Raw genomic sequence first — 27523 nt, forward strand, 5'->3', positions numbered from 1 at the left:
AGTTTTGGCTTAGCAGTGTACAACCCAAAGTTCGAATATTAGATCAAGCGGTTTTTAGCCGACACAACCTAAACGAGAATCAAATATCTCGTTAATGGTAGTGTAACGATAAAAAGACGGAAGAAAACGGACGTCGGATGAAGAAGTTATAAATTTTTAACGGACCAACCCTGTCCCGACCTGTTAAAAATATAACTTTTAAAATAAATTCAAAATAAGCCGATGGAGTCTAAGCGAAAGTAGTAGAGTACATTCCTGCCTACGCGTGGATATAAAGAATGTCGAAAACGGAGCTCGTACACGAAAGATACGAATTTTTGAAGTCCGAAGGCGAATTTGCGAAACTTGGTGCGAAGATGATGGCGTGGCCGAATCCCAGCCGTTCGATGCTGATCGTAGAGCTCGCTTCGGATCGTGACATGTCGCCTTCGGTACGCCCTACGTACGAAGCTCGGAACGCGTCGCGTACACAAGCCCTTCCTCGGTCCAACATCGTCCACGTCGTACCATCCAGAGTTCGCCACGTATCAACCTTATCCGAGACTACGCCCCGTGTAGTGTTGTTGAACGCCCAACGTAAGTCCGCAACTCAGGCCTATAAATTGAGTGCGAGGCTGCCCTATTTTTCTCACAAATTCACCACTCCCTTCTATCTCTACTTTCTCTCACTACCCCCTACCCCCCTAAGCCTAGGTAAACCCCCTAGAACCCGAAGGAAGCCCCGAGTCTCCCGGAGTCCCGAGAAAAAGGGTCTTTCGGTTCGGAAATGCTGCTCCAAGCGAAGTCCAGTTTTCTATAAAACCCGTTGTAAGTGAGCTACGCCTACACTATTTTTAATATACCTTTTAATTAATTATAGTAACGTTATTAGGACCTTATAATAATTATTTGGACTATTATTATGAGTTATATAAGTGTCGTTATAATATCTTTTTAACCACTCGCGGTACGGGGAATTTGGTTTAAAGGGCCGTATAGGGTTGTTGGATTTCAGAAGTGCTATATGCCAAAATGGTTCTGCCCTCCGGTGTTTTATGTCTGGCCTCTGTCTGTACATAGTGGATGAAGAGTATTGTTTAATGCTTATATAATAGTAATAAATAGCTAGATTATTAATTAGTCTCAATGAATATTAGACTAAACCCTAGTGGTAATGATACTAGGTTTTGTCGAAGGAAATTGTTTTAAGAGTAACGAAGCATTGTTTGAGTTCGGAATCACCACCTTAACAAGTGAGTGCATAGTTACTTTCATCCTACACATAGATATGAAGTATTTTATATAAATTACGTGCTATATGTGCATATTATCTGTATACTTGCTATCTATGCTGGGTGAACGATTTATACATGTTTTAAATGATTTAAACTGTATATGTATTTTATATCTACAAAATGTGTTGGGTAAAACATGGGTATATATAATAGTTGTTGTGTGATAAATTAATGAGAGGCCTCGATGTTATTGATGATGTAGTCACCTAGCGGAGTATAGATGACGACCACGGACTATTCTAGATAGTCCAGTGGAACGCTAGCAGCCTCGCAACATGTAGGTGTTTATTTGAACTGTGTGCTCACCAGCAGTACTCCATCCCCCACATTGTTTCCTTATTTGACATGAACTTCTGAGGAACCCCAAAGCATGTGTTGTCACCCCGATGAAAGTCCTTAGACTACGTCCCTTGTGTTGAAAATTAGGGTTTTCATTAAACCATGTGTACGTCCTGCGTACAAGGCTGTACGCCCCGTGTACGCATCCAGAACCCTGTCCAAACCTTCGCATGAGTACGCTAAGCGTACCATTTGGTACGCCCCGCGTACCCGCTTTACAGCTTGTACGCTAAGCGTACCTTGTGGTACGCCCCACGTACAACTCAATGTCTAAAATGCATAAATAAACTCAACAAGGGCAAAATACAAACTTACCGGGATTCAAGTGTTACAAGGTTGTTTCTATTTTGAACCAAATTGTTCTTAAAGTCAAAACGGCGAAGTCATAGAAAAGTCGGATTCCAAAATCAAATCTTACGAATGTGTGCCTTCTATAAAATAATTCTTCAAAAACCAATTTATCAAATTTGTTATTTAAGTTTTTGTAAAAGGTTTTTAGCTTGTTAGTTTTTATTTCATTTTCTTTGTAAATATTCAAGTTGAGTCTATGTACATATTTGTGCTTCTTTCTAGTAAAAAAAAAGAAAAAAAGAAAGAAAGAAAGAAAGAACCAAACCAAGCAATTCTAGATATTTCATGAGTATATTTGATATTGTTGGCTTGTTTTGCATTGATATTTGATTTGAAGCCAAAAACTGTGTTATATGGTTTTGTTCTAAATGTTTTGTATGTTTAGTGTTTGTACATAGTTTTGTATATTTCTTTTGCGCCCTTGTTATGGTTTATATCTTTGTCCCCTATTATGGATTGTTGGGAGTTGACACGAGATTTGGAAGATAACATGAAGATTGTGCAACCGCAAGCCATTAAAGAACATGGAGAGAAGACTAAGGAGAATGGGATATGCCTTATTGACACATAAGTTCCCTCCACCTTAAATAACGAGTGTAAATTCTTTGATAAGAGCGAGTTCACACATCTTATGAAAGGAGTGCATACACAAATGGATGAGTGCTTCGGTGAGTACACCCTATAGGATGAGATGCACCTGGCTTGTCAGTAAAAGTTACTATTAGATGCCTTATATCATGACTCTATACATTTAAGCTAAGTGGTTGGCAAATCCTTGTGTTCCATGTGTTCTACTGACTTGCTTTGGAATACATTATATTTGCGTGTATATGGGGTATAGGTTGACAACTATTTAATCATGATTATGTTGTCGGGATGAATAACTTGAGACATTCTTTCTTTTTTGTTTCTTGTTTGCATATGCATTTCTTTTATCTTTTCCCGAATTGAATCGAGATTTGTTTCTCGAGAACAAGAAAAGGTTCAAGCTTGGGGAGACTTGTTAGGTGCCTAAATTGAACCTTTTCACATGCTTATTTCATTTTTATTTATAGCATTGCATAGCATTTTAGAGTAATTTTACATGCATTTTGCATTTTCAGGACAAAATGGGGATCTAACTACTTTTCTTGGTTTTTGTGGATAGTCGAGGGAAGCTCTCGGTAAAATTTTGGAATTTTTGGAGTTAGATTGAAGAAGTTGCAAAATTGGAAAAATCACATTTTCTCAGGTTATTACACGGGCCTTGTAACGATGCCTTCTCATTAAATGACCATGTTATAGGGCATGTTCGGCAAAATTAGCTGGTAGCGAGTGGCTTGGAATAGGTAGCAGATAACTTGTAGCTTGTAGCGTTTTGTTAAACACTACATGAAGTAGCATTTGGATTTGGAGCGTTATGTTTAAACTAAACGCTAGAAGCTTGTAGTGTCGAACGAAGCTTTCTGTTCAAAACGGAGCGTTTTGTCAAACGCTAGAAGCTCTCAAACGCTCCGTGCCAAACACACCCTTAGAGTATTTCAACGAATATAAAGTTGTTACATGGTTGTGTAACGATGCATTTGCATTACACAAGTCGTGCAACGTGGCCTGACAATTCAATTTTAATTTGTAACTTCCGATTAAAGGAATAATTTTGGTCATTTTTAGGGGAGTTCGAATACACTCTATGAAGGGCGATTTTTGGGAGATCATATCATCACTTAGCACTTTGGAAACACTTTTAGTTTGATTTTGTAAGTTTGTTTTAAGATCAACACTTGTTGATTTATGTTCTAAGTTAGTCATGTGTGGCTAACTTTTCTTATCATTTATGATTCTAGATTCCTATGTACTTTTTGTTTAGCTTGTAATTCACACTAGATTCTATGTTTCTATCTATTAATATTTGATTTGATCTTCATTAAATGTTTGATTAGTACTCAATTTTTACTTGATCACATATCATCATTGTTAGTCAAAATGTGAAATTTGTAAATGCTTTATGATTTGATGTAGTAACAAGTAGTTAATTGGTTTTAATGGAATCAAAATGAGTATAATCAAATGTTATATGTTCATATTCCTGAGCTTGTGAGGAATGTTGGACATTGTTGATATTAATTGCTTGAACTTAAAGTATTTTAGTGATCTGATCTAAGAACTTGTTTGGATTTAATCCACTAAATGTGGTTTTACTTAAAGATCAAGGTTTTGAGTAAAATACTTTGATCAATGTGGAGATATTAGAGCTTATTAATAGTACATGAATAGGAATCAGAATCAGAAATGTCTTTTAATTCCTGAATTTTAGTTCTTAATTTGTTTATTTATGAAATTGAATTTCTCCAACAAAAATTCCCCCTTTTAACAATTGGTATCAATGTGTCATGTGAAAAATATGGTCAAACCATAAGTCACGTATTTTTGTGGACCGACTCTGCTTCTTCTATACTATGTTTTAGTATATTGTAATGGTAATTGTGTTTATCAGTTATTATTTTATCCATTTATTTGTTGGTTTGACAACCATTTTAGATATTACGTAGCATTCTCGGGTGTATTTCTATTAGTGGTTGGCTACGTACATGTTACTAACACACCTAGTGACTAATCCAACATATAAATACGAAAATAAATGAAATTTATGCCTATTGAATATATACATTCCATAGATGCTCTTTGCACCTCGGGCATTTCAGATTTGTACTTTACATAAATAGACATAAAATCTAAGTAGATAAACATGTAAAGCTAACATGGTTTATGAAATCCATGCTTTTCTTTGAAGAAAAACTTTGTTTCAGTTTTTTTAGATTTATCAAAATGACATTCCAAATATGAGATGTATGTCCGACTTGACCATAAATAGATGGCTTCACCCATTTTAATAGGATCTGAAATGACTAATTCAGAAGTAGTTGGTCATTTTCTAAAATAAAAAATAAATATTTTATCTCATTTAATTTCAAGTAAAAAAATACAAAAAAAAAAAAAATGAGGTTAATCTAAAAAAAACATATAGGGACTTAAAGCGTAGAATAATAAAGTCAAGGGGTCATTTTCATCTCAATTGGGTCGCCTGCCAAACTTCAGGACTTTTAAGATGAGGCTTTTGCGGGAAACGCATGCGTGTATTATACACATGTCACGCTCCGGCTTTCATTTGGACGGATATTTTAAGGTTTGTTATATCGTAATTCGTAAGTTTTCAAACGGTATATATATGAGTCATGACTCATGAGATACCAATAGTAATAAAATAAGTATTAAATAGAAAACTAAACTTCCCTTATTTTTATGATGTTGAGTATTTGATAAAAACTAATTATTTATAAATATATAATATGTAAATATGGTATAAATGTTACATACATGATTAACTTTTTCTTATTTGATAATCATTTAGTTATAACTATTTCACATGATGAGATAATCATAAGCATAGTTTCTTTATATAAAAACAATAAGTGTATTTCTCATTTGAACTCAATCCCCCCCCCCCCCCCCCCCCCCCCCTCTCTCTCTCTCTCTATATATATATATATATATATATATATATATATATATATATATATATATATATATATATATATATATTGATTACAGGGACATATTGATTAAGTTGACATTGTAACTCATCTTTATATACAGACAAGAAGAAATGTGATGTGGCTATGAAGCAGTTTGAAAGGCTACTTAAACGCAAAGCCTTTGTGGATACTCTAAGAACCTCTATAATAAAAAAAAGTTTGTTCAATAAGTTTTTTGGTGTTATATAACAATTATAATCACAATATCAACCTATAAAAACTTAACAAATATCCATAATAAATAATTTTTCTTTCATAAAACTTATTTATGGGTTTCACCGATATTATTTTTTAAAACAAATAGTTTTATAAATAAGATATTAGTGTAAAAATACGAAAAGTTTAATCCATTGAGTTTATAAATCCTTCTTAATAAATAAATGTTTTTTTTGTCACATGTCAATCTCTTATGAGTTTTTGACACTTGTCATTTTGTGGTATTTTTGAATAAATGTTTTTTCCATTTGTCATTTTCTCATTTTTTTTAATCTTTTTTAATGAATACATCATATTTACACCTTAATTAATAATTGTCTTAATTGAAAATAACCAATAAATTACAATATTACAATTCATATAGTATTTAATATGTTTCTTTTTAAATTCAAATTTTAAATTTTAAATTTAAATAAATTTTTGTTCAAACCTCTATATATATATATATATATATATATATATATATATATATATATATATATATATATATATATATATATATATATATATATATATATATATATATATATATATATATATAGAGGTTTGAACAAAAATTTATTTAAATTTAAAATTTAAAATTTGAATTTAAAAAGAAACATATTAAATACTATATGTTTCTTTTTAAATTCAAATTTTAAATTTTAAATTTAAATAAATTTTTGTTCAAACCTATATATATATATATATATATATATATATATATATATATATATATATATAGTTTTATCCAACCTGTATATTATGCGGACTCACAACTAGTTTTTAAGAATATAAAAAAACATTAAAATAATAACAAAAGAAAACTCTTACAATAGCTTTTTAAAATTTCATTTTCATGTTTATTATTGTCTCTCGACAATCCTTTATGATTCGTCTTCGTCATTACTATTAATGTTGTCTTGTCTATAGAGGGCCTATTTATAACTTCTAATTCAGTTTTTTTAATTTGGTCGTAGTCTCGTTTAGAGTTTGGACTCCTATTGTCTTTTAACAGCAAAAATGGATCTGATTTTGACCCAACAAGGACTACCCAAGCTTTAAAACTTAATTATATACTGAAGCCCATATAAATACCTAAAATTTATAAATATCATTAGAATAGTATGTGTTCTTTGGTAACTGTCTAGGTATTTTAGCAATCATGTTTTGTGATTCTACTCTAAATCGACACTAGAGAATATCCGAATAGGCGAGTTTTCTCTTGCATTGTAAACCAGGTGCATGCTAAATTGATATTTCCACAAATGTCAAACTACATGTGAATTATGTGTTCAATGTTTTGTACATGTTATATAAATGGTTTTGTGAGCCATATTTCACGTGTTTGGATGTTAAACACACACATACATATGTATAAAAGTATAAAACCTTCACATGTTAGACTTGCATTGTGTATTTTGATATATTGTTATATCACAACCAAACTTTTGAAACCGAATATACCGAACATACAAATGATTGTAACATTTGTTACACATGATGTGGTATATTTACTTCCCGTATACATAAATAAATCGACCTTTCTCTGCTTTATTTAGATGCTACAAAAGATCGATTAAAAAAGTGAATATCAAAAACATACAAATCATATCTGAGAATACGATTTCTTAACGACAACACGAACCACCAACGGTGTTCTCACAACATGAACCCCATCTTCCCACAACAAACTCCCAAAAGAAAACCTCCCTTGCACCTTCAACAATGGACAAATTGTCACTTTAAACCTTAGTCTAGTATTTGTAGAATTAAAGAATAAGATCGATGGGTCCACCATAACACGTGTGCCAGCTGGCGCTTCAATACGTGCCACATAACGAGAGCCAGTAGGGCCCACATTTGTCACAATCCTTGATACTATCGTGGGTTTTTGCAACTCGGGAATCGAGATTGATGGAAGATTAAGGTTTTTTAGGAAGTTGGTTTTTTTAGGGCAAGGAGAGTGCGAGTTGGCTAATGAGCTAATGGCGGTGTCATTGTATCCCATGGCGCAAAGGAAATGCATGTAATCTTTGGTTGTCATGTTGTATATGAGACCGGGATTTACAGCTTTGTTGGGGTCCACATGACCCCCTCCATAGTCAAAAGGGTCAGCCTGCTTGTGTGGAGCCCCCTCTGCAACAGCAGGCTGACCATTTTCGTCTTCTATGGAGGCTGTAATATCATATGACAAAATATGAAAATAATAATAATACAAAAAAAAAAAAAATGAAAACATAGGTTAGATGATTGAGTTTTGACCTGTGGTGACCAGGGCAGACTTTATTGCTGCAGGAGTCCATGTTGGATATAAAGATTTGAGAAGAGCAACGATGCCCGAGATATGCGGGCAGGCCATGGAAGTCCCGGATTCTATTTTGAAGTCGAGTGATGAAGCTTTAGTTTGACCGTTGACTAATGAAGAAGAAGCAACCGGAGACCATGATGCCAATATATTAACCCCCGGAGCAGCTATATCTGGCTGTCAAATCCATTATCACATTTCAAAATCCAAAATTGAAAAAAGTCAAATATAAGTCAAAATTTCTGAAACAGAAGTACCTTGAGTACTGTCGGGGACAATGAACTTGGTCCTCTGGCTGAGAAGAATGCAACTTCCGGCGATGTTTGTTTTCCGATAACTGTTCTTGTGCCACTAATCTTCACAACCGGATTACTATAAAGAAGATGCATAAATCTTTTTGACTTAATAAAGAAAAACATGGAGAAAAGAAAGTTGTTTTACACCTGTTTGATTCAATGTAAGTGACTATAGAGGTTCCAATGGTAAAGTCAATTTGAACACATGGGATTGCGAAAGTCAAAGTGACATCTTTGGTTGGATATTGAACAAATATGATCCCTACGCCACCGACATCTTGCACATTTCCGGCGGTCGAAGCGGCGGAGCTTTTTGTCCGGGATTGGAAGCATAGAACGATTGCGCCTTCGGCTAAACTCGCATTCAATGATCCCGCTTCACAGCTTCTGTAAAAACTCATATACATTAATAATAATAAAAAAGTGAACTTTACCTTTTAAAAGATTATGAATAAGACCTTGCATCCTCCTCATCTGCATCATCAGCTACAATATCTTCACCATACACGAGAGGATAAAACCTGTGAAAAACTTTCACTGTAACGAAAGCTTGACCCTGCAGATGATCCAGATAATCACTTTGACTAATACATGCTTCTTCACCAATTCAACAGAAAAGCACGTACCACAAAAGTTTGATTGTTTCCAAGTGTAATCAACGTCGGAAAAGCTCTATCAATGGTGCTAGCAGCTACACTTATAATCCATGGAGCGGTGTTAGCCACCGTTTGAGGATACGGCCCGGTATTCCCACAAGAACAAACCACCGTTATCCCACGCGCCACCGCATGAAACGATCCAATAGCCAACGGGTCATCAACGTAGGTCGAAAACGGTGGTGTAGAACCCAAAGAGGCCGAGATCACATCCACGCCGTCGCGGATTGAGTCGTCAAAGGCGGCAAGGATGTCGGCTGAGCTGCAACCACCGGTGGCCCAACAAACCTTATATATGGCGATTTGAGACGACGGTGCGCCACCTCGGGCTACCCCATGGGCTAGCCCAAAGAAACTTGCGTCCGTTACCGGAGCTCCGGCGGCGGTTGAGGACGTGTGTGTGCCGTGGCCGTATGCGTCACGCGCCGATAGAAATTCTGAGCCGTCGCTTGTGTCTAGTTTTCCGAATTCAGCTTCGTATCCCTTGATATACCAACGCGCACCAATGATTTTTCTGTTAGAAATATTGGATCTTAGTTAGAATTTGAATCGAATTCTTGAATCTCGAATAAGAACATGAAATCAAGATGTTTTTTTTTTTTTTTTTTAAAAATTATCCCGTTAAGTGCTATCTTGGATAATGAAAGATCGAACCTATTGCAGTTGGACTTGTTGAAGTGTTCTCCTTCATCGCATACGCCTTTCCAACGTGATGGTATCCTCTTCATTCCGGCATCGTTGTAGCTTATAGATTCCGGCCATACCCCTGGTCAACAAAAGTCAAACAGAATCTCAAATCATCATGCAAAAGATGTAAATTTTGACTTTTGATGTCAAAGAATTACTCTAGTTGTCAACACTTTTTTGAATTGATTGGATCTAACTTCTAATTTAGTGATGGATTTTTTTTCCCTTGAAAATTTAAAGAATTTATACAAAAATTTTAGGAGTCAGAAACTAATATCTTTGACTTCAAAAGTCAAAGTTATAACATACCACTATCGAAGACACCAATGATTGATCCAACACCCGATTGACCTTTGGAGAGTATACCATTGACCAAACGAGGCTTAATGTCGAGAAAATCCCAACTCCGTGTTGTGTGAAGCTTAAGAATTCTATTAGGAATCACACGTACAACTTCTGGTAAATCTGTATTAAATGAAAGAAATCGTAACGTACTTTTATAATAACTCGTAATGAAAGGACAAAGTAGTTGTTTATAAGTTTTATGGGTAAATGCAAGACATACTTTCATTTACTTGTGTATTACATCAACCTACTTTCATTTCTTTCTATTAGTGCACTACACATTTAACTTTTTTATGAAGAAATTGAACTTTGAAAAATCTACCACATTATGTATTGTATTTTCAATTTTTTTTTTATTAGGACATCATTTTTTTTTTTTTTTTTTGAAAAATCTTCAAAATTATAGCAATGAAAATTACTTTGTATTTGGATTGATACCTGCAACCAATGATGCCTGAGTCGGGGTTAATACTGCAGCAAAGCCGGAAAAGCCATGTTTGTAGCTATACAAAATTGATCTATTTGCAGCTTCTTTGCTAGAAAAATCAAAAATCAACAATAACAAATAGTAAGGCTAATTAAGGAAACAAATTTGTAAGCACTAAGTTCCTTGACTTTATCTCTTAAGTCGTTCTTTTAAACATCTTTTACTGAATTATTAGAAATAATTAGAATGTGTATTATTAAATAAAGTCACGCTAATGTCCATTTTGTACAATTGGCTGGATTTTAGCTTAACTTGTAAGACATGAGATATGTTTTGACTTTTTATGGTCAGTTCTAATATCCACAATTAATGGGATTTGAATCATGTTTAAAGTAAATATGGATACTAGTATAGAAAACCTTTAAAATGATTTTGGGATCTAGTTTCTATCCCACAAATATTTAAATAAATAAATAAACTATGTGAGAAATTTACTTTGCATTCCTTTCTTTCATATTTACTTCAAACGTTTGCTACATTTATATTAATTTCATAAAGTAATACAACACCAATTCGCAAATGAATTTCTACATTTTGCGTCAAAACCAGTTCATTTGACTTTCAAAAGTCAGCAGCAGATGTATCATATAATCTAAAAATAATAATGTATAATAGAACAACATATAACAATATTTATATAAACAAACCTTCCAAGTATTTGAGAGAGGATCCCATGGTGTGTATCCTGAAGAAGCATTGGCTCAGTGAGAGTATTATGTCCCATATAAACAATATGAACCTGAAATTGGATTAAAATATTCTTGATTTGATTAGTCAATAGTCAAGGAATCAACAATAAAAAGTCAGACATTTCAAATATATATTCAAACATAAAAAAAAAGGGACATGCCTTGCTGCTTGAAATGCCCAATTTTTGCTGAAAGATTACTAAAAGGACGAGAAGAACATTAACCCTTGATGAGAATCCCATGAGAGATGTCAAAGTATGAAAGCTTACATACACATATAGATACATATATAATTGAGCAAAATGGGGTGGATTTTTTAGTCAAATTTAATAAAAATGTGAAGAAAAGGAAATGGGTTCTTCTTAGAAATTTGAAACTCGTTTGGTGAATTACTAAAATACCCTTCGCAAAGAGAAAGAATAGATATTTTCTGTATTTTGTATCAGAAGGATGTGGATTTTTTTTTGGATTTTTGTTTCCTGGAAGATTCATATGCTTGCAGAAATACCCTTTTGTTTTCTGGAAGAACAGTTGAAAAGGAAATGATTCACCATATTGAAACTTTTATGAAATAATTTTACCAGAAATACCCTTTGGACACAGAAAGAACACGCTCCTACAAAAACAGATATGTATGCATATTCTTGCAGAAAATGATGTGGATTTATTGGATCTTTTTTATTTAAAGATTGAATAAAAAAAATTAAAAACGAAATGGGTTCACTGTAAAATTTTAAACTTTTTGCAAATCATACCATAAATACCCTTATATATGTACATATAATTGTACCAAAATCATGTGGGTTTTGGATTTTCCCCTTAAAAGATTCAATAAAAACATAAAAAGGAAAAAGAAACGGGCTCACAACATAATTAAAAAAAAAAAAAAAAATCAGATATACCAGAAATGGCGTTTTCACACACAGATGTCTCTGTGTTATTAATACATCGTACCAAAATGGTGTGGATTATGAACTTATTTTCCCAACAAAAACATCAAAAAAAGAGAAGATGGGTACTTGATAAAATTTGAATTTTTTTTCACAGTTTACCGGAAGTACCCCATGAAAACAAAAAAAAACTGGTCAAATCTTAGTACTTTTTACCCAAAGATTTTAGACCGGAGATGCCAAAACATGCAAAGGGAAGTGTATTATTCATCATAAAAAATCGAACTTTTCTTGAAAAAAGGAAATCAAGATCGATCATTTTCAGAGTACAACAAATACCCTTTTTATATGCAAAATTGTTGGGTAAGATGAGATGAGGGCCCACGAAATGCTGTGCCACCTGCTCCACAAACATTCTGATTTTGAAGTGAAATTACTTACGCCATGAAAATGGGTTCGTGTGTGTGTGTAGTGGAATTTGGAGTGTTGAAACGCGTTGACTTGACTTTGCCGCATAGGGGAAGAACACTTGCAAGTGTCGGATAAAAAAAGCAGATTCAATTCAACGCTTTGTTGGTATCTGATTGTAAACATGTGAATTCACAGTATACTTACTGTTCAGCATCCATTCCACATTTCAATGATAGCCTAGTAACATTTGTCTCATAGCAGTATCATGATCCACTCTTCATAATCTCCAAAAAGATAACACCCAAGCACTACCCACATCTCCAAGTAGTCTCCATTAACGTCTTCCCTAGTAGTACAGTCATCATTAGATAACACAAATATCTACATGATTATTACCCTCAATACTAGGTCATCCTATTTATGTTTCCACATGAGGTCACCTCATCATTAACTTAGTTATATACTCTTTTGACACCCACCCTTTGAATGCTATTTTCAACCCTTTTGAGAGGTTAAAGGAACGGATTGGTAACATTGCAAATTAGTCATCATATCCCAGAGGAATGCTATTAGGATGTCCTCCTAAACGTGTACCAAGGGCTGTGTTGCCATAATTCGCCTTGAGTTTACGATTGAAGTCATTAAAAGCTATGCATATTTCATATCGGTTTCGAAGACATGCAAAAACTATTGGGTATCGAACTTCAAATATATATATATATAGTTATGTTACATAAAGTAGGCCTTCAAAAATATATGATGAATTTGTAAATAAATTGGTTAAAAGTTAAAAACAATATTGTATAAATAAGCATTTAACAAGTGCAGATTAAGTCGGAAACTCAAACAACACCAACCAAACCACATGGTATGGATCGTTAACGGAAACACATAACTGTCGTTTTTACGTTCAACTTACTTCATGTTCGTAACATAACAACTACTTCCTTACTTCCATTTACAATATACCAACCAACCAACCAACCACAACACCTACAAAAACAATGTCCTTTTACATTTCACAATTGGATTTAATAAACCTTCTCCTTCTCCTTCCCCTTCCTCACCACAGATTCTTCTTCTTCTTCTTACAAAGTAACTTCTGAAAAGACATAATAAGTTATCAGAAATTGTATGCATAGATAGATGATGAGGATAAAAAAAAAATTGCAATTTTGTTTTTGTCTCATTCACATCACATCAGTTGTTTGTGACACTCCAAATGCAGTTCAGGGTGTTATGTTATGTTATAACAAATGTTTTTTTAGGTAGAAAATGAATATGCTTACTGAATTTATTTGTGCGGTTGGCATGCAGATATGCGTAAAGAATTGCCAGTATGATGAAAATCAAAGCAATCTGCATAAAAATCAGCATGGTTATATATTGTTAGTAGAGTGTTGACTGTTGTATATTAATATCACAAGGGCAATTTAGGGAATAAAAAAAAAAGAGATGGAATCTATACCAGAGCTGGACTGTAGCTTGGCTCGCTATCAACTATGTAAGATCTCCTGATAACAAGACAATAACAATTCAATATAATTAAGAACATAGTAACAAAAAACAGAATCTAGTTAAAACACCATTTATATTTTATACACAATGGAGTATGGACAACCAAATTGTTTCCTTTTGAATTTTTGTTGCCTATTTTTCATTGTTGCAACAATTTTGGTCCCTGAGTTTGTTCAAAAATTATATTTTCAAAAACATTTCTCTTACAATTTTCAAATAATACACAAGAAAACTAAAGTACCTTGCTATTTCTTGCATTTAGCCCAATTTATTAAAAAAAAAATACAAGAGATGAAAATACCTGTTGCTAAGGGTGCCAGAGTCCTTGCAAATTTTCTGAGCTGCTTCTATCCTTGTGATTGTTGTTTTGGCATTGGGATCATTCATGTTGACCTGTAACATCCAATGGTCATAATTCATGTCAAAAACCAACTTGTTGCATAAATTGGTAAAAGAAAAAGTGAAATGCATTTAACCCTTGATAAGTATTACTAAACAACAAATTAATATACCTTAGCCTTGAGAATTGAGGAAAAATCATAGAAAGCTCTGTACACATCAGCCATAGTTTTAGTCCGATCAATTACTTTAGCAGTAAGACCTACATAAAGACGCACCAACAAAGTAAAAAAGCAGCATTCAATTAAAAATAACAAAATAAATAAATACTTACCACGTCTCATTTTCACTACACCCCTGAAAACTTCAATGTTGTTGTAGCATAGAGCTAGTGTTCCAATCGCCATGATCTGATAAAGTCAGTAGGATGAAAAACGGGTAAATTTAAGAAATGAAAGTAAGATGCTGTATATATATACATATAAAATAAAGTAATCAATGAAAGTACCTGTGGAATGGCACAAAACTTGAAAATAGCGGGATCACGCAATTCAGACATGTATTTTAAACAGTCTTCAATGTGGATTAAAGCGTTAGTGACCATATCATTCAGACATTGAACAGCCTTCTCAGAGTTCTCTTCATACTTCAGCTCCTGGAAGAGAATTCAATAATAAAACTTTAGATATTTATTTTTTTAATTTTTATGTATATTTAAATATTTTTTTAATGTAGTTGTACATACCTCTAGTTTATTGACATATTTACTCCAGATTTCACGAGGCCAAAACATTCGTGACTTGGGTATCTCGTTTATATCCTCCAGATAATCTCTAATGATGTTTGTTTTCTGTAATTTATGACCAATAATAAATACAATGCCCAGTAAGAATTCCAACTAGGTTTGAATGCAAGAAATAGCAATGTACTTTGATCAATAAACAACTAAATGAAAGTACGTTGGTATTTTAAAGTATAATGCATTAAAAAGCTGAGTGTGTAAAAATTACCTGGAGAAACAAACCCATTGAATTGGAGATGGAATCTGGAAACAACTTTTCGGTGCCTGAGGCATGGAAGAGTTTAGACAACCCTAATCCAACAAGTCCAGCAACATAATGACAATACTCATCATAATCATCAATTGTCTCAACCTGCAATTGCAAAATCAAAGTAAAATTCATTTTCCCTTTCAACAGATAAGAGACGGGTAAAACTTGTCTTAAAAATTCTCTTAACCGAAACTATAGTATGCAATGTTGATGGAAAATGCAAAGAATAGCAACGTACTTTCAAAGTACATTGTGTTAAGTCGTAAGAGAAAGAAAAGAAAGTAAGATGCTATAACAAACAAATCAAAGAAAACAAGTTGCTATATTTGCATTTAACCCTATAAATAAGGGTAAATGGGGACAATAGCAAACATGCTTTCATCCTACTTTCATTTTTATAGCATTGTACTTTCAAACTTTTTTCTTATCAAGGCAAAAAACATTCCTACTTATAGCTTTGTATTTTCGTTTTTTTTTTCTTATTAGAATATTATACTTTTGAAAAATCTACCAATGAAATTGCACAAAAAAGCAAAATACTTTCATGTCTTCTTATTATACCATTGTACTTTCAACAAATTTCTTATTTAGGAATTGTACTTTGAAAAACAAAACATAATTATAGTATTTTACTTTCTATTTTATACTTATTAGAACATCATTCTTTGAAAAATCTACCCAATTATAGCATAGAAAATTTCTTTGTATTTAGATGACATTGCTATAAATTGGTTAAAAAATTTCAAAGTGGAATGTTGTAAGAGGAAGAAATGAAAGTAGGATGCTATAATAAACAAATCAATAAAAGTACATTGTTATTTCTTGAATTTAAACAATGATAATTATAATTACCTCTTTGCAGATAAATTTTGCCATCCCTGCACCCATTCTCATGGTTATATCCTCAATTGCCTCCTGGTAACTGCAAAATAATTGGAGTATTGCAAAGCAAAAAAAAATTCTTAAAAGATGCACAAAGCATATACAGAAAGACCATAGGCCATAGCATAAATGCATTTAAATGTCTACAAATGTTCACAAGTGGCCATTCTTGTCTTTAAATATAGATTCATTATAAGCTTTTATTAGCACGTGCCAAACATAAAAACTAGTTGCCAGTTTTTTAAAAAGATTAAAATACAGAAAAGCACAACATACTTTCACCATTATATTGATCTCACCATTATATCATAGTTTAATTATTACAGGAAAAGGATAAGTGGCTAATCAATAATATGGTGATAGCATAAGTGCTTTTCTATATTTTGCCTTCATATCAAAACCAGGTATGTGGATTTGTTTAAATGTTGAAAAAGTGTATAATGGTTAATCATTACACAAAATAGTAAAATCGCAATAAAATGGTGAAAATATAAATGTTTTTCGGTATTTTTCCCACATCTATTTCATGATGAGGTTCGGGTTACCAGAAGCATCAACAGGAAATATGAAACATTTATGGCTATTGTGTATCACTTTCAGAGAATAAAGAACAGGATTTATGATGAAATCATTGATTACAACCAAGATTATTTATAATATGTAAAAGCTCCTTTTGTAACTATTATTATTATAATTATTATTGTTAACACTATTATTATTTTTTCAATATTCTAGATCAATCCTTGCTAGATCCATATACAAATTGAAAACCAAGGAAGATGACAAGAATATCACTTGTTTAATTGCTTACTTTAATTCATGATCCATTAATACTTTTTAATGATAAAATATCCAAAAGCATTAGTTTATATGTAAATTTTACCCTTTCTTAAGCTCCAGAAAGGCAGCAGAAACATGATGGAACTGGTCCATGAGAACCTTGTATTCCTTTGTACCACCTTCAGGAAAAAAAAAAGAGTTAAAATCATAAAGATTTTAGAAATGATTTGAGTCATTAAAATTACATAAACAAAAAAGAGTTATATTGCAATTTTCCATTCTATTCCATGATGGAATGGAGGAAAAAAATGCCCCTAACAAACAATTCTTTTTTTCACTCTAATGGAATGAACCATTCCATTCCAATTCCAAAATACCAAACACAATCGAGTACTCACATGCAAAGTGCCAATCACGATCATAGATATGCTGATGAAAGGCAATCAGAATTGGTACTTTGATTTCAGCATCTATACTTGTATCATCCTCTGCAAAAAGGAAAAGTGCAGAATTAGTAAGTAAATCATGAAAATCAAATGATTTTCGTGCGCATCTTAGGAGAAAAGAAAAAACAAAAATAACAACAGCAACATATCAAGAGGGTCAATAATGATACATCTTCTCAAAGTATTTTAATACTTATCAAAGAAAATCAGAAAACTAGAAAATTTGCTTAAAGGTATTTAGACCTACCAACAGTGTCAAGGGCACGAAGAACCAAATAGAAAATGCAAACCTGCAGTGTATAGAGTGTCAAAATTATATTAGAAAGTATGTAGCAACACAAACAAAAAAAAAAAAGTTGATTGTTAGTGGATTACAGATGCACACACTTCTGTTCCTCAAAAGGCATAAAATATAAACTTCTATGGTTGTTAAAAGTCCATTTTTGGATTGATAATCACTCTTTTATGCTAAATAAAGTTTTGGTGATTGTTACCACTTCCCCTCCTCTAGCAAGCAACCAAGGTTATGTGGGTATAAGTTTGAAAAATTCCTATGACAGCTTGGGGTCAACTAAGAACGCCAATTTACAACAATTCACATGTTAAAATACAAATACAGACATCTGACTTTACCCTCTCATCTGTATGTGTGTGTAAAACTTGAATAAAGGCGATTCCATTGATCTTTTGCAGATCGTCAATAACAAATCCCCCTCCCCCCCTAAAAAAAAGAGGTAAAGATGCTGCACTGCTATTATCGCAGGCAGCAACACTTTTAAAACACCCCCAAAAAGCTGATACTCTGAATCCAGGTGCAAAAAAAGAGAATATGCTATCTTCCACAGTTATATTCCCTCTCACACATGCGACATCTGAATTATTTACACAGACGGACCTATTCTGGACGACTGCAGTGAAAATTTACACAGAAGAGGATTGAAAGATACGCCAGATGTATATAACGTGTCTATGAAGAATACGACAAATTGACTTATGCATCACGATCCACCAAATCACAAAAATTAATGAAAACTTTAAATTTTGTTAATCGAGAATACTATCATTTGATTATCTATTTACTCCACGCATTTCACGAATCGGAAAATCGAAAATATCCAGAAATGATTATAAGATTCGGCGATAACAACTAGAACACACGGAAACAAGAAGTCGTTTGGTTAACTACACTTATTTTTGTTAATTGAGTAGATTATAATTCGGAAATATCTTAGACTAATTGCAAGGTCAGGCAAGAATTGCTAGAACACACATAAAAACAATACGGCGTTTGGTTAATCACACTTACAGCGTCACGAAGCTCGGGATTGAGCTGTTGAATAACAAGCGCGAAGCTTCTAGAAACCTTATGAAGCATAGAGTAACAGAACCCCCAGTGTGGCTCCGCCGGGATCTGTTTTTCAGCCTTCTTCGCCGCCATCTTCAACTTCAACAGCGGGTAAAAATCGTCCGGATGTTTCAACACTGCCTTTAAACTCCCCATTTTATCGTTGATCAATAAGATCAAGCTACTTTCCGTGCGATCCGAACGATGAATCGATTTACAGAGATTTTATCGAAATCGCAGATCGTGGTAACCGTTTCTCACGATTTTATGTGGTGATCTACAGATGTGCGTGAAAACTGGAGGTTGATGTGTTGTATGTGTGTGTGTGTGGAGGAAGCTATTTATAGTAAAAAGACTTTGGAGGTGTTAGGAAAAGAATTGGTGTGGATGTATTCTACTAGTCGTGGAAAAAACGAATAACAAAGAAAAAACCTAAACAAACATTTTTACTCAATAATAAAAAAGAGTTTCTATTTTAAAAATAAGATAAATTATATAAAAGACATTATTATTCATAAAAATTTAATTTGACAATGTATTATTTTTTATAACTAAAACTATTTCCAATCTTTAACACTATTTTTTTTAACTGTATCTATAATTATAATGGAAGCAATAGTGTCGACAATGAGTTCTCCAACACATAACATTATATTTAACATTAAAAATAAATATTAGATATATTGTTCTTTATTTAATATTATATTTAGTGTTACATTAAAATCCAACGCTATATATATAGTATTACATTAAAATTCAACACTATATATAATGTTAGTTATAATGTAGGGTTTGAGACCGTCTACAATCATTAACACTATTTTTTTTACACTATATCTATAATTATAGTGTAAAAAATAATGTAAACACTAAAGTCCTCCAACCCATTATATTATATTTAACACTAAAAAAATATTCTATATATATTGTTTTTTATTCAACATTATATTTAGTGTTACACTAAAATCCAACATTGTATATAGTTATACAATAAAATCCAACACTATATATAATGTTAGGCATAATGTAGGGTGAGAGAATTATAATGTAATTTATAATGTAAAAGTGATTTTTTAATGTGGGATTGTAAATACTTGAGAGCATCTTCAACCCTAACTTACATTCTCTATTATTTCTCCAATTTTTTTCCTATTTCCCTCCCACCCTACTTCATTTATTCCCTGTTTTGGGGAAATGAATAGTATAACACCAAATATGGTGTTATACTATTAACACCAAATATGGTGTTATACTATTCATTTCCCCCCAAAATGAAGATTAACTTTGAGTTGTCGGTTTTACTCTTTCGATTTATATATTTATACATTTCTGGTTTTTTATCTATTAATTACTATTTAAATGTAATATTTTATACTTATAATATTGTGTTATATATTAAATTATATTAATTAATTATAAATATAAAGTTTGTTTTTTGTTTAACAAATTTAGATTAAAATTTAAATACATATTTGAAATTTTAAAACACAATAACGTATTTTACAAAAGCTTATAATTACGTATTATAAATATAATCTTATTTATTTAATATTATTATAATGAAAAAAATATAGATTATATATTTGTTAAAACAAATTAATAGAAGGGGTATGTTTGACAATTTATATAAGTTAGAAAAATGGAATATATTTTTTAGGGTTAAAATGTGGTAAAAAATAGAGTATAGTTGGAGATGAAGCACTATTTATCCAATTTTTTTAGTCCATATTTTTGGAAAAAAATATAAATGGGTTAGAGATGGTCTGCGTATTATAGTGTAATTTATAGTGTAAAAGTGATTTTTTAATTTAGGGTTAGAGATGGCCTAAGATATTAAGTTTTTATAAAATTTTGATTTTAACACTATATTTTTCAGTTTCTTTCAATATTTGACTATTTGACCGGTCAACCTAGTTGTCAGATGATATAGACATCAATTTTTACACTGCATTTTCCAATTTATTTCAAATAGATAAGGTTCAAACATACTGAGAAATATAGTGTCAAAATCGAACTTTTATAAAAACTTAAAGTATTAATAATTAAAATAATAACATGGTGTTAAAATCAATTTTTTTTATGATAACTTTGTGTCTTTATTGTAATTCATCCTTAAAAGCATTGAATGTTTATTTATATACCATGTATTATGTATCAAAATTATTATTTTCCATACAAAGTATGCAGTTAAATGTAATTTTATGGTCAAAATATAAAGGAAAATCGATTACTAATAGCGACTAAATTTCTTTTACAAATTTGTATAGCAATTTTTTTTAATGAATTTATGCAATGGACACAACTTACGTATCAAAATTATTATTTTCCATACAAAGTATGCAGTTAAATGTAATTTTATGGTCAAAATATAAAGGAAAATCGATTACTAATAGCGACTAAATTTCTTTTACCAATTTGTATAGCAATTTTATTTAATGAATCTATGCAATGGACACAACTTACGCAATAAACATTTCAACAAGTTATATATTTGACAAGTAAAGTCTTACTACATTTCAACAAGGTATATATTTTACAAGTCAAGTCTTGCATTATTTGTTTATAGGATGAAAAACATGGTTACATATTTTATCTAAAAAATTGTTTTATTATATAAATTTGAAAACATATATTCCATTGCATAAATCATGTTGCCCTATAAAAATTCCAATGATCTGTTTTATATAGTTTCCTATTCAAAGATTTCTAATATGTCATCGTCGCTATAAACCATCATATATATATATATATATATATATATATATATATATATATATATATATATATATATATATATATATATATATATATATATATATATATATATATATATATATAGTTAGTTAGTTAGGTTCAAATGTTTTTACTATCTATTGTGTGCTTATAGAATTGATTCTAGACCAATCATTTTAGTTATTTTAAGAAATTATATAATGCATATTAAATGTTGAAATTTTAATTAATGTTCATTATATCTTTAACATTTAATATGCATTAATTAGTTTTTTAAAATAACTAAAATGATTGGTCCAGAATCAATCCTACATGCACACAATAGATAGTTAGAACAATATAACCTAACCCTATATATATATATATATATATATATATATATATATATATATATATATATATATATATATATATATATATATATATATAGAGAGAGAGAGAGAGAGAGAGAGAGCGAGAGAGAGAGAGAGAGAAAGTAGGTCCCATTGAGATTAAAAATAAAATAGAGATCTTAAGATTCAACATCAGCCACATATTTCACATCTGCCGCTCTAACCCTCCGGCGTACCGGTGCAACATGTCTGTTATAATCATAAATAATTATACAGCGTCGTCTATTCATTTCTCCTACGTCATCATACCCACCATTACAACTGTCACCGCCACCACCACTACCACCACCTCTGACACCAGCCGACCCCACCACTGCCACCTCTGCCACTTTACCATCACCACCTCTGTCACTACCACGACTTATGCTACCAACTGTCATAATCATATACGATTACTCAATCTGTGAACATGCATATCTGTATGATCATTTATGATTAAACATATACGTATAAACATGTATAATCATATATGATTATACATTTCTGTCATATAATCATTTATGATTACGCATACCCCGCTGCTGCAAGTATGCTAGAGCGTTAGAGCAACAAATGAGAAATATGTGGTTGAGGTTGAATCTTAAAATCTCTTATATATATATATATATATATATATATATATATATATATATATATATATATATATATATATATACTAGTTTATAACCCGTAGAAACCACGGTTATAAAACTAATCAAATTTTTATAGTAAAAACTCAAAATTATTAATAAGTTATTTTAAATAAATTATTAATTTAAGAGATATTTTTTTATTAGTTATGTGAAATTATAATCATTGATTCAAATAAATATATAAAATTAATTTTTAATATATATTAGATATTTTTTATTTGTGAATTAATGAAAACAATAATTTAAAATTTAAAATAGAATCACATTAATGAGGAGGTCTAATAAATTTAAAATGGAAAACTAATAGATTGACAAGTGACAACACATTAATTAAAATGTCTAATATGATGACACATGGCAAAATAACTACTCTTTTATTAGTGTATATATATATATATATATATATATATATATATATATATATATATATATATATATATATATATATATATATATATATATATAACCATTAGGAACAATAATTTTTATTTTGACGGTTTTAGGTATGCAATTTCTTCATATATTCATTTTTGGCCCTCTATATATATATATATATATATATATATATATATATATATATATATATATATATATATATATATATATATATATATTTCTTTGCATTTGATTGTCATATTTTTTTACCTATTTAATTTAGTCCCTACTATTACATGTAGCCCCTACGTGGCAGAATGTAGAGTTTCTTAGTCACCCTCGGTACCGACTGGATCCTTCCACCTTTTTCTCTCTAATCCCTCTTCGTCTCCAAATCCCAAATATGTCTTCCGATGTCTTCTAAATCAGTTGTAGCTTTCATTTTATATCCACCTGCTCCGTATTCCTACACCGATTAAGCCTCTCATGTCTCTAAATTCTTCTTCTCTACGTAATGAAAATCGGTTTCTCTTTTTTATTCAATAATGCCAGATGCCAAGGAAAGGAGGCGGAAGGAAAATATGGAGGAACGCTAAAAGTGTTCTTCACTGGTGTCGCCTAAACATTTGAGAATCCTATGCATTCATCACCTCCTATCATCTCCGTCGGCTTCCTCTACGATTCTACAAATTAATTCGGTTTGTTGTCAAACTCCATAAATTCTAATTTATCCATATCACCCTTGAACTCATTTGGCACCTGAGAAAGACACCGATTAATCTCTTTTGAACAATAATTCCTTCGATTTCAAAACCCTCTAATACCCATCGTCGGCTTCCAATCGACATTTCTCTGCAGGCGACACCTTATATCAAAGCATCTACTCGATTTTGCGTCACTTGAAAAGCTTCGCCGATTTTAGAGGTCCATTTTGCTCTCAGTCACCATCCTTTTTACCTCGCTTTACTTCACTCCCTAGGCACTTTGTCAATTTTGCATCAACAAAACCTCATGAGCATTGGTTAACAGAAATCGGCCGGCAACATAAGATCGCCAACATTCAATTGGACCATCAACATTACGCGACCACTTATGCGCTTCTAGAAAGCCCTAAAGTCGATTTCTCAATGAAGGTTAGTAAATACCTATGGAAAACCTATATCAAAGAAACATAACCTTCAACCATGGTGCTCGAGGTATGTTTTCAATTTTACCATATATTCTTCTATTTCTAAAAACTAGGATTTTGATGTTATTGGAATCAAGATAGGGTCATCTGTATTGGTAATTCATAATAGATACGTAACGATGATTACTCACACACTAGGTTTCAGGCTCAAGCTGATGTTGTTAATCTCATTTTTGGGGCTAAACCCTAGTTAATTCGATAGACAGTCAATCATAGGGCTTTTGTTTTGTTGTTACCGATAGTTTAAATCGTACGCAAATGTTGTTGATGTGGAAAAGTTTTCATTAGATTAGGATGATGATTTGTGTAGGACTAGGGGTTTGCTTGTTAGTTTTTTTTTGTTCACATAAATTATATTCATGAATTATCGGAGCTTATTGTCTAATGTGAACTTAAAAAATTGATGTTGCAGTCTAATCCTGAAAATATTGTGGGCATATTGAACTTTGGTTGGCTAAGGCATCCGTGTTCTTTTCACTCCTACTAGCGATCTTGGCAAGATCCTGGCTTGCATGCATGGTTAGCTTCTTTGATTGATTTTAGTATTTACTTACAATCTACAACATTTTAGTATGAACTTTCAAGTGATGACTTTCCGAGTCATCATTTCCTTCCTGGACCGTTTCTGGATGAGAAGGAATCGGTCCGTTGTTGGTTTATTCAACAAATATCGGCACGTTGATTACTGGCACTCCTCCTCTAGCATTAGCTAGTTCTTGAGCCAATAGAACCCTAAACTCACATCGCTGCTGACCGAACGTTTATCGCATCACTTATCAAGCTTCATTTATCGAGATTTGACACAACAACTGCTCCGGCGTTCTGAGGTGCTGGACCTCCTTCGTTACTGATGACTCTTCCGCTCCTAGTGATCATCATGATGTTTTATAGTTGTAGAGGCAAGTAGTTTAACACACCGATATATATATATATATATATATATATATATATATATATATATATATATAGTAATCGGTTAAGGTATCTTCCTATATTATGCTAGTGCTAGTGTCTAAATCAACTAAGGCATCTATTCTAAAGTATTCTATCGCACACATCACCGATCATACTTAACTTTTAATTTGAAGTCTAGATTTTTCCTAAATTTCTAGTTCGCTTAAACTAATGCTCTGATACCAACCGTGACATCCCCATTTTTCAGATTTTTCTTTATGCTTTATAAATTGAGATGCGATTCCCAGTTAAATAAAACATTTTTAAGATAATGAAAGTTATTTTATTAAAACATTGATTATGTCATTCGTTCATATCCAACCATACATTACATCGTAAAATATAAAAACTCCTAAAACTACTTATTACAGGCACATCTCTTTATTACACTTAGTATCCTAACTAGACATCGACAACTTTACATCCGCTACCTGTGATGCATAAAATGGATGAGTCAAGTTTGGAAAAACCTGGTGAGATGCATATGATTTTCAAGCCCATAATAATTTAATGATAATAAGTAATATCATTCCTGCGAACAACGTTGTCAGATAATGTATATAAAAATTCTGACTAGGGATGTCAACGGGGAAAACGAGGCGGAGAGTGCATCCCCCGCCTCTGCCCCTGAAATTTCCCCATTCCCCCGTCCCTGCCCCCATCCCCGCCCCCGCCCCCGCCCCCGATTGATTTTCGGCTGTCTTTTTTTGGGCTAAAAGAAGTTGTTCTTTAGGCTAAAAGAAGTTATTTTTAGGTAACAAATAATTATTTATAACAGAATTTTACATGTTAAACATAAAAAAATTATGACATCTTAAAAACATGATACTAACAATTTAAAAACATGTTTTTTGATGAATTTATTAAAACGGTCCCCATGCGGGTTGGGGACGAGACTGCCTACCCCCACCCCCACCCTCGCCCCCGGAATTAAAACGGGGGTTAACCTTGCCCCCGCCCCCGTCCTCGCCCCCGTTTTTTTTTTTTTTAAATTACCCCAAACGGGACGGGGCCCCCACGGGAACGGGGTCCCATGAGACTTTTTGACATCCATAATTCTGACCTAGGACCAACTACCTAACCCAACCGATTCTCACAGATCCTAATTCGAAAATCACCTGGAAGAATCACCTTACCAGATGAATTGTCTAAGTATCTATTTGACTACACAACTAGGGGTGTCCTTGGCTAGTGTAAATTAAATAAGGCAACCAATATTCAGAGGTTTGATAAATATGGTATCCTGTTTTATCTACATCCATGGGTTATAAATCTAATCTAGTAACAGATTCATTATACTGCCTAGAATAGTCAAGTGTTGTCATATACTCTAGTCAATGATCCAGACATACTTTCTAGTTGTCTGATATGGACCAACCATTTATGGTCATCCAAGAAAGAGGAGGACTTCACTCCATTCTAATCTCACATTTTATCCCAATTATGAGACCTAAGTAACCTTTGCGAGTCTTATTCTTAAACCTAAGCCAATACTTATAATTAAAGGTAATTGATTTCCATTACAATTTATAATCTAATTATCATATTTATACAAGTAGCACATAGCACAGATAATACAGGTAAACATTGAATATTACTTAATAATATTAATACTTTTTAAATTAGAATCATGTTCTCGATAATAACTACGCACTCACCTGACAAGGTTTCTAGTGATTGGTGAATTAGGAAGAGCTTTGCCTTACAACTTTTCCAAAAGACCTAGATGTACATAATGCTAAGTATTAGTATAATTTCATATTTCATGGAATTATTATCCTATGGCTTTAGATTCCTCACAATCCTAAAGTCTACTTCAAGATCTATCAAGTAACGATCAGCCAGACAGGACAGTCGGGAGGCAAGACCATTTCAGCATATAACCTTTCTGAAATCCAACAACCAATCCGACGTGACCATTCTAGGCACCTTTCCTGTAAGTAGATCAATCAATATAATGACTTGGGATCATTGATAAATCTTAATTATAAGTTCCTAGCAACGACTTATAATTATAATCATAAATTACACGGAGGCAGAGTAAGCGTAGCTCGCTTATAGAGTACTATTGACGAGAACTGGGATCTAAGCAAGCAGAATACTGACTCGAGATCTCCTACTCGAAGGTTACTACTCAGATGAGTACTCAAGGTTGGCGCAAGGCTTCACCGCAGACCATAAATGAAGATAAAAGGGTCTACAGGAAGGAGAATCAAAAGAGAAGAGCTCTAGGGGCTGAATGTGAGGAGATTATACAGAAACGAAGGGTTTCTATATGCTTTCAAAATGCACGCCATGCATTCCATAGGGGCGCGACTCACACAGGGTATTTGCTAGCTCCAGTGGCCTTCTACCACGTGTTGCGTCGCCATTCGCCCACCTCGCT

The 27523-nt window shown here is 32.4% G+C and overlaps 2 protein-coding genes across 2 annotated transcripts; both read right to left on the reverse strand.

Annotated features, from left to right (window-relative positions):
* Positions 1 to 7180: 7180 nt before the first annotated feature.
* LOC145102327 (subtilisin-like protease SBT3.9) lies at positions 7181 to 12406 on the reverse strand. The gene is made up of 11 exons (XM_079039710.1): positions 11361 to 12406; positions 11158 to 11249; positions 10462 to 10559; positions 9988 to 10143; positions 9646 to 9757; positions 8962 to 9505; positions 8794 to 8891; positions 8483 to 8722; positions 8297 to 8411; positions 7997 to 8216; positions 7181 to 7909 (listed from the first exon to the last, which is right to left on the reverse strand). Exons 1-11 carry the CDS (start codon positions 11484 to 11486, stop codon positions 7341 to 7343), a joined length of 2370 nt encoding a protein of 789 aa, XP_078895836.1. The 5' UTR covers positions 11487 to 12406; the 3' UTR covers positions 7181 to 7340.
* Positions 12407 to 13280: 874 nt separating this feature from the next.
* Positions 13281 to 19187, reverse strand: LOC145102328 (squalene synthase 1-like). Its single transcript, XM_079039711.1, has 14 exons — positions 18824 to 19187; positions 17765 to 17807; positions 17470 to 17559; positions 17175 to 17250; positions 16262 to 16331; positions 15368 to 15511; positions 15103 to 15207; positions 14866 to 15012; positions 14692 to 14767; positions 14531 to 14619; positions 14320 to 14411; positions 13969 to 14014; positions 13790 to 13859; positions 13281 to 13602 (listed from the first exon to the last, which is right to left on the reverse strand). Exons 1-14 carry the CDS (start codon positions 19016 to 19018, stop codon positions 13589 to 13591), a joined length of 1257 nt encoding a protein of 418 aa, XP_078895837.1. The 5' UTR covers positions 19019 to 19187; the 3' UTR covers positions 13281 to 13588.
* Positions 19188 to 27523: the final 8336 nt, after the last annotated feature.

Source organism: Lactuca serriola, chromosome 4, assembly GCF_051521515.1.
Source record: "Lactuca serriola cultivar US96UC23 chromosome 4, Lser_US96UC23_V15, whole genome shotgun sequence".
In the NCBI taxonomy this organism is placed as follows: domain Eukaryota; kingdom Viridiplantae; phylum Streptophyta; class Magnoliopsida; order Asterales; family Asteraceae; genus Lactuca; species Lactuca serriola.

Excerpts from the sequence above, each read along its gene's own strand:
- LOC145102328 (XM_079039711.1), bottom strand. The coding sequence starts at position 19,018 with ATGGGGAGTTTAAAGGCAGTGTTGAAACATCCGGACGATTTTTACCCG. Across the intron at positions 16,332-17,174 it reads TTTCTGGAGCTTAAGAAAGG|TTACCAGGAGGCAATTGAGG; the intron begins GTAAAATTTACA and ends ATTATTTTGCAG. Across the intron at positions 15,013-15,102 it reads AATATGTCAATAAACTAGAG|GAGCTGAAGTATGAAGAGAA; the intron begins GTATGTACAACT and ends ATTCTCTTCCAG.
- LOC145102327 (XM_079039710.1), bottom strand. The coding sequence starts at position 11,486 with ATGTATCTATATGTGTATGTAAGCTTTCATACTTTGACATCTCTCATG. Across the intron at positions 8,217-8,296 it reads TGTCCCCGACAGTACTCAAG|CCAGATATAGCTGCTCCGGG; the intron begins GTACTTCTGTTT and ends TGGATTTGACAG. Across the intron at positions 7,910-7,996 it reads GTCTGCCCTGGTCACCACAG|CCTCCATAGAAGACGAAAAT; the intron begins GTCAAAACTCAA and ends ATGATATTACAG.